At 37.9% G+C, this 18,081-nt stretch overlaps 1 protein-coding gene across 1 annotated transcript; it reads left to right on the top strand.

Annotated features, from left to right (window-relative positions):
* Window positions 1–11,071: 11,071 nt before the first annotated feature.
* Window positions 11,072–12,010, top strand: LOC140516965 (olfactory receptor 5F1-like). Its single transcript, XM_072627813.1, has one exon. It carries the CDS (start codon window positions 11,072–11,074, stop codon window positions 12,008–12,010), a length of 939 nt encoding a protein of 312 aa, XP_072483914.1.
* Window positions 12,011–18,081: the final 6,071 nt, after the last annotated feature.

The following is an 18,081-nucleotide window of genomic DNA, read 5'->3' on the forward strand; positions in this document are numbered from 1 at the left end:
GTCCCTGGGTTTGTTTTGCAGGTAAACTACCAAATATTTTATGGTGTCTACCCTAGCTTTAAAGGGGATTTCTAGTTTAATCTCTTGCTGATGGGCTTTGTTACTAATATATAGGAATAAAAAAGTTTTGCTTGGGTTTGTTCTGTAACCTGCAACTTTGCCAAAGTTGTTTAATGTTTAAAGTAGTGTTTTACTTGAATCTCTGGAATTCTCTAAGTAAATAAACATATCTTCTGCAAAGACTTATAACTTAGTTTCTTCTTTGTCTATTCTAATTGCTTCAATTTCTTTATATTCTGGAATTGCTACAGCTAACATTTATAGTACCATATTGAATAACGGTGGTGATAATTGACATCCCTGTTTCACCCCTGGTGTTATTGAAAATGCATCTAGCTTATCCCAATTGCGTATAATGCTTGCTGAAGCTTTTAGGTAGATACTGTCTAATATTTTATGGGAAGTTCCCTTTATTCCTATGCTCTCCAATGTTTTTAATAAAGTTAAGTGTTGTATTTTGCAAAAAGCTTTTTCTCCATCTATTGAGATAATCATGTGGTTTCTATTAGTTTTGTTGTTGATATGATCGATAATGCTAATACTTTTCCTAATATTGAACCACCCTGCATTCCTAGTATGAATCCAACCTGATCATAATGTATTATTATCACGATAAGCTGATGTATTCTTTTTCTAAAATCTTATTTAAAATTTTTGCATCTATATTCATTAGAGAAATTGGTGTATAATTTTCTTTCTCTCTTTTGTCTCTGCCTGGTCTAGGTATCAAAACAATATTTGTGTCATAAAAAGAATTTGGGAGGACTCCTTCCCCAATTTTCCAAAATATTCTATATAATATTGGAATTGACTGTTCTTCAAATGTTTGATAAAATTCACTTGTAAATACATCTTGCCCTGGAGATTTTTTCCTAGGGAGTTCATTGATGGTTTGTTCAATTTCTTTATTTTTTTCTTCAATTTATTTATTTGACATTCATTTGAACAAAATTTTGGGTTCCTAATTTTCTCCCCTTTTGACCCCTCCACCCCCAAACACCGAGCATTCCAGTTCCCCTATCACCAATCTGCTCTCTCTTCTATCATCCCTCTCTGCCCTTGTCTCCATCTTCTCTTTTGTCCTGTAGAGCCAGATAACTTTCTATACCCCTTTACCTGTATTTCTTATTTCCTAGTGGCAAGAGCATTACTCGACAGTTGTTCCTATAACTTTGAGTTCCAACTTCTTTACCTCCCTCCCTCCCCACCCCTTCCCTTTGGAAAGCAAGCAATTCAATATAGGCCAAATCTGTGTAGTTTTGCAAATGACTTCCATAACAGTTGTGTTGTATAAGACTGACTATATTTCCCTCCATCCTATCCTGTCCCCCATTGCTTCTATTCTCTTTTGATCCTGTCCCTCCCCATGAGTGCCGACCTCAAATTGCTCCCTCCTCCCCATGCCCTCCCTTCTATCATCCCCCCCACCCTGCTTATCCCCTTATCACCCACTTTCCTGTATTGTAAGATAGGTTTTCATACCAAAATGAGCGTGCATTTTATTCCTTCCTTTAGTGGGATGTGATGAGAGTAAACTTCATGTTTTTCTCTCATCTCCCCTCTTTATCCGTCCACTAATGAGTCTTTTGCTTCCCTCTTTTATGAGAGATAATTTGCCCCATTCCATTTCTCCTTTCTTTTCCCAATATATTTCTCTCTCGCTGCTTGATTTCATTTTGTTAAGATATGATCCCATCCTCTTCAATTCACTCTGTGCACTCTGTCTCTATGTGTGTGTGTGTGTGTGTGTGCATGTGTGCGTGTGTAATCCCACCCAATACCCAGATACTGAAAAGTTTCAAGAGTTACAAATATTGTCTTTCCATGTAGAAATGTAAACAGTTCAACTTTAGTAAGTCCTTTATGACTTCTCTTTGCTGTTCACCTTTTCATCGTTCTCTTCATTCTTGTGTTTGAAAGTCAAATGTTCTTTTCAGCTCTGGTCTTTTCATCAAGAATGCTTGAAAGTCCTCAATTTCATTGAAAGACCATTTTTTCGCCAGAAGTACTATACTCAGTTTTGCTGGGTAGGTGATTCTTGGTTTTAGTCTTAGTTCCTTTGACTTCTGGAATATCCTATTCCATGCCCTTCGATCCCTTAATGTAGAAGCTGCTAGATCTTGTGTTACCCTCATTGTATTTCCATAATACTTGAATTGTTTCTTTCTAGCTGCTTGCAATATTTTCTCCTTGACCAGGGAACTCTGGAATGTGGCCACAATGTTCCTAGGAGTTTCTCTTTTTGTATCTCTTTCAGGCGGTGTTCTGTGGATTCCTTGAATATTTATTTTGCCCTCTGGTTCTAGAATCTCAGGGCAGTTATCCTTGAAAATTTCATGAAAGATGATGTCTAGGCTCTTTTTTTGATCATGGCTTTCAGGTAGTCCCATAATTTTTAATTAATTTTAATAATTTTATTAATATTTAATTAATTTTTTAAATTGTCACTCCTGGATCTATTTTCCAGGTCAGTTGTTTTCCAATGAGATATTTCACATTATCTTCCATTTTTTCATTCTTTTGGTTCTGTTTTGTGATTTCTTGGTTTCTCATCAAGTCATTAGCCTCCATCTGTTCCATTCTAATTTTGAAAGAACTATTTTCTTCGGTGAGCTTTTGAACCTCCTTTTCCATTTGGCTAATTCTGCTTTTGAAAGCATTCTTCTCCTCATTGGCTTTTTGAACCTCTTTTGCTAATTGAGTTAGCCTATTTTTCAATTTTCTTCAGCATTTTTTAGGGTCTCCTTTATCAGGGTGCTGACCTGCTCTTCATACTTTGACTGCATATCTCTCACTTCTCTTCCCAGCTTTTCCTCCACCTCTCTTTCAAAATCCTTTTTGAGCTCTTCCATGGCCTGAGCCCACAGAATATTTAGTCTGGATGTTTGGGATACAGAGGCCTTGACTTCTATGTCTTTGCCTGATGGTAAGCATTGTTCTTCCTCATCAGAAGGGAACGGAGGAGATGCCTGTTCACCAAGAAAGTAACCCTCTATAGTCTTATTTCTTTTCCCTTTTCTGGGCATTTTCCCAGCCAGTGACTTGACCTCTGAATATTCTCCTCACACCCACCTTGCCTCCTGATCCTCCCAGCCAGAGCTTGGGGTCTGAGATTCAAATGCTGCTTCCCAGCCTCATGGCTTCCACAGGGGCGGGGCTGCTATTCAGTGTGACATTAAGTTCAGGTACTCAGTCAGGGCAGGGCCGCCTCTCGGGCTCAGTTCCCTCAGCGGGTTTATGCAGAGACCTTCAGCAATGGATCCTGGCTCCTGCCTGCTTGGGGAGCCCTGGTCTGTCGCTGCGTCAGCTACTGCCTCCCAAGGGGGCCTGAGTTATGGAGGCACCCCACTCCCCTCTCGACCTGCCAAGAAGTCCCTCTCACTGACCCCCATCACCTGTGGGTGGAGGGACCCGCGAGGCTGCTGGAGATCCCGTCCCTCAAGCCCTCTCAGATCTTCTCCTCTCTGTGCCACGGCCACAGCAGGGCTGGGCTGGGCTCTGCGTCCACAGCATGACGGATCTTTTGCGAGAGGTTTGCAGGTACCTCTGGCACAGAAATCTCCTTTGTTCCACTGTGCCGTGGCCTCTACTCCTCCAGAATTCACCGTGAGTTCTTTTTTACCAACGTTCTATGGGTTTTGGGTTCGGAGCTATGTGTATATGCGTCTTTCTGCTCCGCGATCTTGGCTCTGCCCCCCCAATTTCTTTTTCTGAGATGGGGTTGCTTAAGTATTCAACTTCTTTTTTTAACCTGGAAAATTCACATTTTTAAAAATACTTATCCATCTCATTTAGATTGTCCAATTTGTGGGCCTAAAGTTGGGCAAAGTAATTTCTAATTATTGTTTTAATTTCCCCCTCATTGGAGGTGAGTTCACCCCTTTCTTTTTTAATGTTGGTAATTTGGTTTTCTTCTTTCTTTTTTTTAAATCAAATTGATTAAAGGTTTATCAATTTTATTAGCTTTTTCATAATACCAACTGTTAATTTCATTTACTAGTTCAACAATTTTCTTACTTCCAATTACATAAATCTCTCCTTTGGTTCTCAGCATTTCTAATTGGGTACTTACTTGGGGATTTTCAAGCTGCTGTTTTTTTTAGATTTTTCAGCTGCATGCCCCAGTCATGGATCTCCTCCATCTCTATTTTCTTCATGTAAGCATTCAAAGATATAAAACTACCCTAAGAAGTGCTTTTGCAGCATCCCATGAGGTTTTTTAGGTTGTATCATTATTGTAATTCTCTTGAATGAAGTTGTTGATTGTTTCTATGATTTCTTGTTTAACCCATGCCTTCTTTAGGATTAGATTATTTAATTTCTAATTAATTTTTGGTTTATCTTTCCATGGCCTTTTATTACATGTAATTTTTATTGTATTATGGTCTGAGAAGGATGCAGTTTCTATCTCTGCCTTTCTGTACAGGATTGTGAGTTTTTTTATGCCCTAGAACATGGTCAATTTTTGTATATGTGTCATGTACCCCTGAGAAAAAGGTTTATTCCTTTCTATTCCCATTCAGTTTTCTCCAGAGGTCTGTCATATCTACTTCATTGAGAGATTTATTTACCTCCTTAACCTCTTTCTTGTTTATTTTGAGGTTACATTTATCAAGTTCAGGGAGGGGGAGCTTGAGGTCCCCCACTAGTATAGGTTTGCTGTCAATTTCTTCCTTCAACTCCCCCAACCTCTCCTCTAAAAATCTGGATGCTATACCACTTGGAGCATACATGTTTAGTAATGATATTGCTTCCTTGTCTATGGTGCTTTTTAGCAGGATATAGTTTCCATTCTTATCTCTTTTGATTAGATCTATTTCTGATTTTGCTTTGTCTGAGAATAGGATTACTACTCCTGCTTTTCTTACATCAGCTGAAGCACCATATATTCTGCTCCAACTTTTGACCTTTATCCTATGTGTATCCCCCCTTTCAAATGCGTTTCTTGTAAACAATATATTGTTGGATTATGGCTTTTAATCCATTCTGCTTTCCTTCTCTGTTTTATGAAAGAGTTCATTCCATTCACATTCACAACAATGATTACAATCTGTGTATTTCCCTCCATCCTCTTTCCCACCCTTTGTGCTTTTAGCTCTCCTGTCTCGCTTCCCCTCCCCAATAGTATCTCCTTTTCACCACCTCCTCCTGTAACTTTCCCTTCCTTCTTTTAACCCCCGTCCCTTTTACTCTCCTTTACCCTTATTGCTTCTTCCCTCCCTTTTAGCTCCCCTCCCCTTTCTTCCCCCTTCCCCTCCTACTGCCTGTAGAGCTAGTGAGATTTAATTAAGTTTATTGTTCCCTCCTTGAACCAAATCACATGAGAGTACCTCTCAAACAATGCTTATTTCCCTCTACTCTTTCCCTTTACTATAATATAATTTTGTACTTCTTCCTGTGATGTAATTTACTATTTTCTGCTTCCTTCATTTTACATCTCCTGTTACAGTCCCTTTGCATACTTGAATCACATTTTTATCATCAATTTATCATTTATTTTTTGCCCATTCCCTCTATTTATATATATGCCTTTTATATTTCATAATAGATGTACAGTTCTCAAGATTAACAAGTATTGTCTTCTCTTATAGGAAGGCAAACAGTTTGCCCAAATTGAGTAACAAGCTTTTCTTTTCCCCTGTTTGCCTCTTAGGCCTCTCTTGAGACTCACTTTTGAAGATCAAATTTTCTACTGAGTTCTGGCCTTTTTGTCAGGAAGGTCTGGAAATCCCTTATTTCATTGAATGTCCACATCTTTACCTGAAATGTTATTCTGAATTTTGCTGTGTAATTGATCCTTGATTGTAGTCCCAGCTTCTTTGTCTTATGGAATATCGTATTCCAATTCCTTCCATCTTTTAATGCAGAAGCTGCAAGGTCCTGTGTGATCCTGATTGTAGCTCCTCGATATTTGAACGATTTCTTTCTGGCTGCCTGTAATATTTTCTACTTCACTTAATAGTCCTGGAAGTTGGCAGCAATATTTCTTGGTGTTTTTAGTTTGGGATCCCTTTTGGGAGGTGAAAGGTGAATTCTTTCGATGACTATTTTGTCATCTGGATCTAGCACTTCTGAGCAGTTTTCTTTGATGATTTTTTTTTGGAAAATATACTCCAGACTCTTTTTTTCATTATGGCTTTCTGGTAGGCCAATAATTCTTAAATTTTCTCTCCTGGATCTATTTTCCAGGTCAGTTGTTTTTCCAATGAGATATTTTACATTTTCTTCTATCTTTTCATTCAGTGGATTCAGTTTGACTGATTCTTGATGTGTCACACAGTCATTAGTTTCTTTTGCCCAATTCGAATTTTTATAAAATTCTTTCCTGCAGTTAACTTTTGCATCTCCTTTACATCTGTCCAATTATTCCTTTTAAAGAATTATTTTCTCCATTTAGTTTTTATACTTCCTTTTCCATTTGTCCAATTTTCCCATTTAGGTTTTGTCCTTCCCTTTCCATTTGTTCAATTTTCCTTTTAAAGAACTGTTCTCTTCATAGAATTATTTTTTCGTGCTTTTAAAATCATTGTCCAGTTCCTCTTCTATTTCTTTCTTCAGCTGTTCCAGGAGAGCTCTTTGTGCATGCAAGCAGTTCATAGTCCCTTCTGAAGTTTCAGATGAGAATACAGTCTCAACACTGACCTCTTTGGTATTTTTGTTTCGGTCGTTGTCCCCATAGAAAGATTATAAAAAGACATTCTTGTTCTTCTTCTTACTCATGATGATGATGCTTTGTGTATTTTGGCCTCTGGTTCTTTCAGCTAAAAGCTGGGGAATCTGGTGTTGAACTGGCTGGTGTGAGAAAGCAAAGAGCAGGTGTCTTTTTTTCTTTTTGTTTTGTGTTTCCCTGGATTAACCCTGGGGTTATGTTGTTAAATGTGGAGGAGGGGTGGTCTGGCTACGGGAGATCTGCTCAGCTGAGCTAGAAGAAAGGTAAGCTCAGCACTTGGTGATTCCAGCTGCCTTCCCATTTCCCCTGAAGGGCTGAGACACACCTGGGTCCTAGTGTGAGGCTCCCCCCCCCCCCCAGACTCCAGATCTCCTCTTGGTTGGTTTGCTGAGATAGGGCTGTCGCCACAGTAAGAGGAATATTCCTGGCCTCAGTGCCTACGAGACTATTTACCCTTTCTGCTGAACCCACTGATCCAGGATTTTTGTGGGGAAATATTTGAGGGTTCTTTCAAGGTCAACAGTGGGAGGGGGAGAGAGCATTTACCAATCACTCCTCTATTTTGGCTCCTGGAAATTCAAGTAGATGGCTTACAGATGTTTAATCTGCAAGTTGATAATCTTAGGAGCGACTTTGGCTGATACCTGGGGCTCAGCAGCTGTCACTCACTCAGCTCTGCTAGTCTCCTACCCTGAGCTTGCACTCTGTCTTTCCACCCTGCTGCCCTGCTGGTACCTCAGGCCACCCTGGGGCTGTGCTGTGTGCTGTGGATTTTTCCATACCTGGGAAACAAATGCTTCCTGTCCACCTTTCAGTCTGTCCTGGTCTGTGAATCTGCCACAATGTGTCTCCTATTGGATTCTGCACCTCCAAAATTTGGTCAGATTCTCTTTTTAGAGGTATCTGAAGGAGTTTTTCTAAGAGCTCAGGTGAGAAGTTGCTCTCACTTCGCCATCTTGGCTCCACCTCCCTGTAAAACCAATGTTATCATACTTTAAAACAAGTATTGAATTAGAAATTATATCTCTCATTCCCTGCTTAGACGGGAAGCTAGCTGACACAGGTTATACCTGTGCAATCATGTAAACATTTCCATATGAGTGATTTTATGCAAGCAGGTTTAAACAGAAAGAAAAAAGAACAGAAAGAAAAACAGGAAGAAAGAAAGAATGAAATAAAGAAAGAAAGAAGGAAGGAAGGAAGGAAGGAAGGAAGGAAGGAAGGAAGGAAGGAAGGAAGGAAGGAAGGAAGGACTAAAGATGAAGGGTAAGCCTCTGTTTGTATTCAAATAATTTTTCTGGTGGTGGATAGCATTTTCTTTATCATGTGTCCTAGAGGGCTGTCTTGGATCACTGTATTGCTGAGAAAAGTCAATTCATCTACAATTCGTCATGCAATATTGCTTTTTCTATGTCATTTTCTCCTTGTGCTGCTCATTTCACTTTTTATCAGTTCATTCAAGTCTTTCCAGGATTTTTTAAAAATCATCCATTGCTCATTTCTTAGAACACAATAATATTCCATTATAACCATATGCTACAACTGGTCCACCCATTACAGAATTGGCGGACATTCCCCCAATTTCCAATTTTAACTACCACAGAAAGAGGTTCTATACATATTTTTGTACAAATAGGTCCTTTCCCCCTTTTTGGATGTCCATATCATTTAAATATTTCAAGATTGTCTTCATCTCCTATATATGAAGGTTTCTATTTCATGGGCTAAACATGCTCAGTTCACTCAACCTGTCCTTAAATCACCTCTACATCTTATTTCTTCACCCTTGGATATTTGCCATCTAATGAATGTCCTTCCTGAAAAGCTTTCCTAGAATGATCACAAAACATTGTGAATATTGACCAAATGCATATTGGCCAAAATAATGGAGAAGAGCTATAAATTCTGTGGCACTTGTGACATCACTTCAGCCTAAGATTGCTTATTTATTTATATTGAACTTAAAGCCAATAAAATATTTTATATAAATTTCTCTATCCTCCCTACATTGTACTTGCAAAATTAGTTTTAATAGAAGTATGCAACCATATCTTTCCCCCACCAAATTGAATTTCATTGAATTACTTCTAAAACAGTAAACTATTAATGTTGTTTTGAAGCCTGGTCTTATAGGTGGTGCAGGGGTAGCTAGGTAGCACAGGTCTTACGTTCAAGAACTGCAATGAGGAATGCCTAACTGTGTGACTTAAAATGTCACTTCAGACACTTAGTAAGTGTGTGGCCCTGGGAAAGTCATCTAGCCTTGTGTGCCACAACAGTTCTTCATCTACAATATGGGCTGGAGATGTAAATGATAAACATCTCCAGTACCCTTTCCAAAACAAACCAAAAAATAGTATCATGAAAATTAGGGCAAGACCGCAACAAACCAACAATTTATCACTTAGCATGTCATCTATATGTCCTACTGTTACGTTAAAGACATATTTTGTCAGCTCATCATTTATACTTTTTTTCAAATTTTTGAATAAATTGTTACATATCCCAATTCACGCAATTATTCCCAAGGCATTCCACTAAAAGTTTAAAAAATAAAACTCCAAGCCCATGTTTTCCCCTACAGTCTTTTCACATTCCCTTTTGTCATCATATTATGGTAGAATGATTCCACAAAGGTAAATTCTCAAAGACATTTCTGACTTTATTTCAATTGAGGAGGGAATACAAAACATGTCTAGATTTTCTCCCAGAAGGTTTATTAGCACTGGGAATTAAACCTTATTCAAATAAAAAGAAAACTGAACTTATAGATGAATAAAACAAGAGGAAAGCAAACCTAGGAGAAGGTGTAGAGAAGACAAAGACTCCATGAAGTTGTGTAACTGATCAAGTCCTGTATCCTGACGGAACAGTGATCGTGAAAGTTATTTTAAATATTTCTTTGGACTTATTGTGAAGATAGTATTTACATCATGAGGTCCAGTTATTTGGGTATGTATTTTTTTCTGTATCTCGAATTGAGTTTTCAAGAGTTGAAATAATACAGTTTCTGGAAACAGAATCAATACCTTTTTTTTTTTTTTAAGAAAACAGGTTATTTTTCCCAGAGTTACTCCTCACAAAAAGTAGCTAGTAAATTTATCATCTCTTTTATTTGAAAGTTCGATTGATTAAATCATTGAGATGGAAAGAGAGTGGCATATAGTCACCGAGCTCCTAATAGTCAGATCTCGACAAGAAATGCAGACATCCCTCCTAGTCATTTCAAATTAATCAAATATTTATAAATAACCTTTGGTATTTTTATACTTTCCAGATGTATTCCTTTAGGAATAGTAAGATAAGGCATGATAGGAACAAATTACAATGACAGGATAAGTGTTTTCTTGTTTTGTGCATGACTCATTAAGTCAAACTTAATGCCTGTCACATAGTGTTGTTAATGTTCAGCCATTTCCATCCTGTCTGATTCTTCACCACCCCATTTGAGTTGTTCTTCAGAAAGGCACTGGAGTGGTTTGCCATTTCCTTCTCCAGCTCGTTTTACAGATGTGGAACTGAGGCAAATAGAGTTAAGTGACTTGCCCAAGTGTCTGTTGCAGAATGTGGACTCATGAAGATGAGTCTTCCTAATTCTATGACCAAGTGCGCCATTCACTGTGCCACCTAGCTACAGTTGTCTTATGGAAAGTGCTCACTCAATGCTTATTGATTGATTTAATGAGTTATAAAAGTAATTCTTTTGCTGAAAGGTTCTACTCAGGCTTTATTTCTTTAATTAAGAGAATCCTGACGAATCTTAATTCCAACAAGGAGGTAATAGGATCATAAAATTGAAGCTGGATCATATCTTTTAAACTTTCCATTTCAATCTCCAGAGTGCGGGAAATGATGAAACTGTATCCTAGAGAGGTTTTAATTTTCCTAGAATGCACATGTGATATGATGATTTAAGATTATATTCTTTCAACCTAATATAAATGATTTTTCTACTGAAACAAAATTTTTTATAATTCTCTGGTTTCTTGTCATAATTTTCCTGCGCCTTTTCTTTGCTGTTATATCTTTATTCTTTAGGAGTTATTTGAGAAATTGTCTGCCTTTTAAATCCCTAGCGCAAAGTCTATGGTCATGCAGATAGCTACTTCTTAATAAAGGTCTAGAAAAAACAATAAGCCCACTAATTTATGAGAAAATACTTCAAGAGTAATTGAGATTAACGCAAAAAAAAACCTCACGAATCTTCTCAATTTGAATTTATGCCAGCAACATCTTGTTTTCAATAAAATCCTCAAATTTACTCATCCCTCCCCCACTTGATTCATTCCTTTTTATATTCTAGGATATTCCAGTGTATGACTGCGCTAATATTTGGAATAAATGTCTGGAGCAAACCATACTACAGCGACTGAATTCATCTTGCTAGGGTTATCAGACTCACCTGAACTTCAAATTATACTTTTTGTATTATTTTTGGTGATCTACACTCTCACAGTGTTGGGAAATGCAGGGATGATTACATTAATCATGATAGATTCTCAACTCCACACACCTATGTATTTTTTCCTGACCAACTTGTCCTTGACTGATATTTTATATTCTTCAACTATCACTCCAAAGATGTTAGTTGACTTATTGTCTAAACGGAAAGTCATCTCTTTTACTGGCTGCTTTTTACAGATGTATGTCTTCATTGCGCTGATTACTATTGAGTGTATCCTCTTTGGATTGATGGCCTATGACCGTTATGTAGCAATATGCAATCCCCTACTTTACCCAATTACCATGTCAAGGATAGTGTGCCTGAAGATGGCCATGGGGACCTTCACAGCAGGATTCCTTAACTCAGTTATTCATACGAGTTACATAAGTAGCTTATCCTACTGTGACTCCAATGTCATCCATCACTTTTTCTGTGACAGTCCCCCAGTCCTCAAACTCTCTTGTTCAGATACTCAAATTAATGAAACTATCATTTTCATTTTTGCTGGGATAAACATGTTAGGAACACTTCTTATCATCCTTACTTCTTATATCTATATCCTCTTCTCTATTCTACGCTTGCATTCAGTTGAAGGAAGGCAGAAAGCATTCTCCACCTGTGCTTCTCATCTTACAGCTGTTGCTATATTTTATGGAACTGAGATTGTTACTTATTTGTGTCCAAGCTCCAGCTACTCCCCAACTCAAGGAAAAGTGATATCTGTGTTCTACACAGTGGTTATTCTAATGCTGAACCCTTTAATATACAGCCTGAGAAATGAAGAAGTGAAGAGGGCTTTAAAGAATGCTATCACTAGAAGGATCACATTTATATAATTGGGTTTTTTGGTTAATTAAATAAATAAATGATGCAATATAGAGATAGCTTTCAATCTTTAATTACTGATAGTAGCTAAGGTTGGCCAAGTTGGGTTTTATTCATTTTTCTTTACTTCTTAATGGAAGGTCTAATTTCAGTGACTCTAGATAGCATTGTGACATTGGAAGCCATATCAGTGAAAACAATACTCCAAAAAATTAATACATAAAAAATAATTCAAATTAAAAGGACTGCAAAAATTCAAATGGGTGGTGGAACTTATGCTTCTAACATCGGGTGAAATTCCGGTAATATTCCTGAAAAGTGTGCAAGGTTTTGGGGAGTTGCTAGCATCATATATTTGATATAGATAGAAACTCTAGACAAGAGGACAATGCTTTATATATGGAATCAATGTTCTTGTTGTTTTGTGGGGATGAGAGATAGAAGGGGAAGGACTGTTGCAACAGGTTAATAAATGGAACTTTCACAGCAGGTATCACCCAATGCTTTATAACTTTTTAATACAGAACAAAACTAAAAAATTTGGGATTTTAGAAGTTTGTTCAGTCAGGAGTTACAATCTGTCTTAAAATGATTCAGCTTTTTCTGAATTTTTTTCTGTCCATATCTAGGGTTGGGTTTGATAGATCGATGTTAAATGAAAAAGGGTGATTTGTCAATTGCTCTTCTCCATTTTTAGATATAAATTGATCTACAGCTGTCCTATCAGTTACATAGCCATCTAAATATCCCTTGAATAATTAACACTCTTATCCAAGATAATAGTAATAACTAATCTGCAAATTATATATGGTAAAATTTAGACAACGTTTGCTGTAGTAAACAAGATCTGACAACATGTCACAGTTAGAGAGACTCCACAGGTCTCTTGAATAAAAAAATACTAAATACCCTTTGCTGATACAAACTATGAATCGTTAGTATAATAATTAGGAAAAAAATTCCTCCAAGAAATAGAGAAATAAAGAAATGCTTAAAATTATAATAATTTTACAGTATTCAAAAGCAGCAAAAGAAACATATCAGTGAGACAGATATATTCAAATATCTTTTAAAAACATGCAGTGGCGTCATTTCCAGTCATTCTGATTTATATCTTGTCACTGGATCCCAATGACTCCAGAGGAGAAAATAAAACTTTGCACAGCTCTTCCTCACTTAAATCCAAATTCACTTGAAAGTCGTGGCATCACTTTCTTGATGCTATGGTCCTCTTCCAGAATGAATTACAAACAACAGCCTGTGAGTAGCCCAAGGTGTCTCACTGTGAACTCAATTTATCAGTTCCATTGGGGCAAAGCAGTTCCTTCTTTCCTTCATTTTTTGTTTCTTCACTCGTTGGCTCATTCCCTTCCTTTCCCATCCCTCCTTTGTCTCCTTCTATCCACATAAGCTATATTGCTTTTACCTGCAGGTGTGCTGCCCAAAAGTATGCAAATTTTGATGTTAGAAACCTAGTAAGATGTCATGGGGAGGGAGGGGAAGATATTTTTATTACAAACTGTGACATAAATACAATTCACTCTGGCTCTCCTTGAATGGCCAACAATAGATCTCAACTCGCAGCCCACATAATGATCATTGTTTGAGTCTTGATGACTCAGAGTCAAAGTAAAAACTAATGTCCAAGCAAAAGAACCACATCAAAAATTCCTTGTTGGACATTTCAAATTAGATGCCCCCAAACATTTTGCATGAAACATATCCAAAACTGAACTCATTTACTTCCCCAAAGCCACGCTCTTCCAAAATTTCCTTTTATTGTCAGTGGCAGCTCCATTTTCCTGTACACCAGGTTCATAATCTTCACATTATTCTAAATCTCTCTCATTCCAAATAAATTATCAGTTTTTAGATCTTACCATTTTTACCTTTGTAAGATAATATCTACCATAGCCTTTTGTAATTTCTACATTCATAATATCTCTAAGGTTTGAACCATACCTTCCCCCCATTCACATAGTTACTACCCTAGTTCAAGCTCAAACCATCTACTCTATAAACTATTGGAAAAGATTTTACATTAATTTCCAGTATTGTCTCTTCCCAATCCAGTTCATTTTACACATTTCCACTAATTTTTCTTTAATTCAAACTGACCATTTTATTCCTCTACCTAACCAACTCCAGTGATGTTTCCTTGCCTCCAAGATAAAAAATAAAATTTTCCTCTTTAACTTTTACCTTTCACAACTTAAATTCTGTCTTTCTGGCCTAACTGAATATTATTTGCTCTTCCAGGGTCAAGGCATTTCGTTTTTTATAACTTTGACTTTCATTGTTTCTCTTCCAGGAGTATAACGAACTCTCTCTTTATAACAACTTCAGAGTCACTCTTTCCCTTTCATTTGTAGCTCAGGTACCATATATTACATGAAGCCTGTCAGGATCCCACAAGTGACTAGTACTGCGCCCAGACTACTGTGTATTTATCATTTTTCTCTGTGTTAGTAGTTATGAGCTCTATGTATGTGGAATTTATGCATGTATGTATATATGCATACACACAGCACACATATATATATATACATATGCACTCACATTATATTTACACATATGTACATATACTAATTTATGCAAGACTGCACACACATATGTGTGTATATATCACTTGCCTTTGTCATTAGAATTTAAGTATCTTCTGACTTTTAATAGACTTGGTAATAATTCTTTTGCATTTATATCCTTAGTGTCGATGACAGAGCTTGGTATATCAAGGTATTTTATAAATAAATGTGGATTTCAAAATTGTAAGTAAAATGAATAGACTGGTTGTTCACTTGACCATTTAGTGCATTTTTGAGAAGACTTCTGTTTTTGAGAAGCTGAATGAAACAGGCGCAGCATTTGGAAATGCAGATTGTATCAGGGGTACATAACAAATGTAAAGAAATATTGAGCCTCATGGTATCACCTAGCATTCATATGTTACTTGTATTTGGAAGCATAGGAACTTGTATTTCACCAAACATCACGGTTAATTTTATAGATTGCACTGATGACATTGATTAATGGGTTCAAAAGGATAATTTGAGTTTTGCATTCTACATTTGAAAAATTTGGTACTCCAAACAATATGGTTGCCAGGTGTCTGTTGATTGAATCAAATGGATTATTCACAATTTGTATTCACCCACTTAAGTTAAAATTGAATTAAAGAAATCTAAAGAGGGGGAGGAGCCAAGATGGCAGAGTAGAAAGACACACGTATGCTAGCTCTGAACATACAGCCCATAAAATATCTGTAAAGAAGAACTCCCAACAAATTCTGGAGCAGCAGAAGCCACAGAACAACAGAGTGGACAAGATTTCTGTTCCAGAGAGACCTGAAAAACCTGACTCAAAAGGTCCATAGTGCACCGGACCCAGACCAGAGCCCAGCCCTGCCTTGGCCGCGCAGCACCAAGACGAGCAGATCCGAGCAGGCTTCAGGGACAGATTCTCCACCAGCCGTGCAGGTCCCTCCACCTGGAGGTGAAAAGGGTTGGTGAGAGAGTCTTTTTGGGTGGCCGACAGGGGGGTGGGGTGTCCCCGTGGCTTGGGCCCCCTCAGGAAGCAGCAGCGGGTGTGGCAGCAGAAAGAGCTCCCAAAGCAGGCAGATCCATTGTTGAAGGTCTCTGCATAAACCCCCTGAGGGAACTGAGCCCCGTGAGACCACCCTGCCCTGACGTGAGCACCTGCATTAATCTCACACTGAATAGCAGCCCCGCCCCCGCCCAAAGCCCTGAGGCTGGGAAGCAGCATTTGAATCTCAGACCCTAAGTGGGTGGAAAGAAAACTCAGAAGTCAAGTCACTGGCTGAGAAAATGCCCAGAAAAGGGAAAAATATAAGACTCTAGAAGGTTACTTTCTTGGTGAACAGATAATTCCTCCCTTCCTTTCTGATGAGGTAGAACAATGATTACCATCAGCGAAAGACACAGAAATCAAGGCTTCTGTATCCCAAACATCCAGAATAAATATTCCATGGGCTCAGGCCATGGAAGAGCTCAAAAAGGATTTTGAAAATCAAGTTACAGAGGTGGAGGAAAAACTGAGAAGAGAAATGAGAGAGATGCAAGAAAAGCATAAAAAGCAGGTCAACATCTTGCTAAAGGAGACCCAAAAAAATGCTGAAGAAAATAGCACCTTGAAAAATAGACTAGCTCAACTGGCAAAACAGGTTCAAAAAGCCAATGAGCAGAAGAATGCTTTAAAAAGCAGAATTGGCCAAATGGAAAAGGAGGTTCAAAAGCTCATTGAAGAAAATAGTTCTTTCAAAATTAGAATGGAACAGATGGAGGCTAATGACTTTATGAGAAACCAAGAAATCATAAAACAAAACCAAAAGAATGAAAAATGGAAGATGACATGAAACATCTCATTGGAAAAACAGCTGACCTGGAAAATAGATCCAGGAGAGACAATTTAAAAATTATGGGACTATCTGAAAGCCATGATCAAAAAAAGAGCATAGACATCATCTTTCATGAAATTATCAAGGACAACTGTCCTGAGATTCTAGAACCAGAGGGCAAAGTAAGTATCCAAGGAATCCACACATCACCGCCTGAAAGACATCCAAAAAGACAAACTCCTAGGAACATTGTGGCCAAATTCCAGAGTTCCCTGGTCAGGGAGAAAATATTGCAAGCAGCTAGAAAGAAACAATTCAAGTATGGTGGAAATACAATGAGGATAACACAAGATCTAGCAGCTTCTACATTAAGGGATCGAAGGGCGTGGAATATGATATTCCACAACTGAAAGAAACTAGGACTAAAACCAAGAATCACCTACCCAGCAAAACTGAGTATAATACTTCAGGGGAAAAAATGGTCTTTCAATGAAATAGAGAGCTTTTAAGCATTCCTGATGAAAAGACCAGAGCTGAAAATAAAATTTGACTTTCAAACACAAGAATGAAGAGAAGCATGAAAAGGTAAACAGCAAAGAGAAGTGATAAGGGACTTTACTAAAGTAGAACTGTTTACATTCCTGCATGGAAAGACAATATCTGTAACTCTTGAAACTTTTCAATATCTGGGTAGTTGGTGGTATTACATACACACATGCGCACACGCACACACAGAGACAGAGAGCACAGAGTGAATTGAATAGGATGGGATCATATCTTTAAAAAAATAAAATTAAGCAATGAGAGGAAATATATTGGGAGGAAAAAGGGAGAAATAGAATGGGGCAAATCATCTCTCATAAAAGAGGCAGGCAAAAGACGTTTTAGTGGAGGGAAAAAGAGAGGAGGTGAGAGAAAAGCGTGAAGTTTACTCTCATCACACTTGACTGAAGGAAGGAACAAAATACACACTCATTTTGGTATGAAAACCTATCTTATAATACAGGAAAGTGGGCAAGAAGGGGATAAGCAGGGTGGGGGAGATGATGGAAGGGAGTGAAATGGGAGAAGGGAGCAATCTGAAGTCAACACTCTTGGGGAGGGACAGGATCAAAAGAGAGAATAGAAGCAATGGGGGGCAGGATAGGACGGAGGGAAATATAGTTAGTCTTACACAACACGACTATTATGGAAGTCATTTGCAAAACCACACAGATATGGCCTATATTGAATTGCTTGCCTTCTCAAAGGGAATGAGTGGGGAGGGAGGGATGAAGAGAAGTTGGAACTCAAACTTATAGGAAAAACTGTCAAGTACTGTTCTTGCTACTAGGTAGTAAGAAATACAGGTAATGGGGTACAGAATGTTATCTGGCCCTACAGGACAAAAGAGAAGATGGGGACAAGGGAAGGGAGGGATGATAGAAGAGAAGGCAGATTGGTGATAGGGGCAATCAGAATGCTCGGTGTTTTGGGGTGGGAGGAGAGGACAAACGGGGAGAAAATTTGGAACCCAAAATTTCGTGAAAATGAATGTTAAAAGTTAAATAAATAAATAAATAAAACAGTGTAGTCAAAAGTAGGCATAGACCAATGGCTGATACAGAACACAAGAAAAAAGGCCAAGTGGGTACATTATCTAGGTATAAAGATTGATAATATAAATAAATTAGCGTAGCGAGGAATTGTTTATTTACAAGATTCATGGAGAAGGGAAGAATTTTTGAG

This window comes from Notamacropus eugenii (genome assembly GCF_028372415.1).
Source record: "Notamacropus eugenii isolate mMacEug1 chromosome Y unlocalized genomic scaffold, mMacEug1.pri_v2 SUPER_Y_unloc_1, whole genome shotgun sequence".
NCBI classification, from domain to species: Eukaryota; Metazoa; Chordata; class Mammalia; order Diprotodontia; family Macropodidae; genus Notamacropus; species Notamacropus eugenii.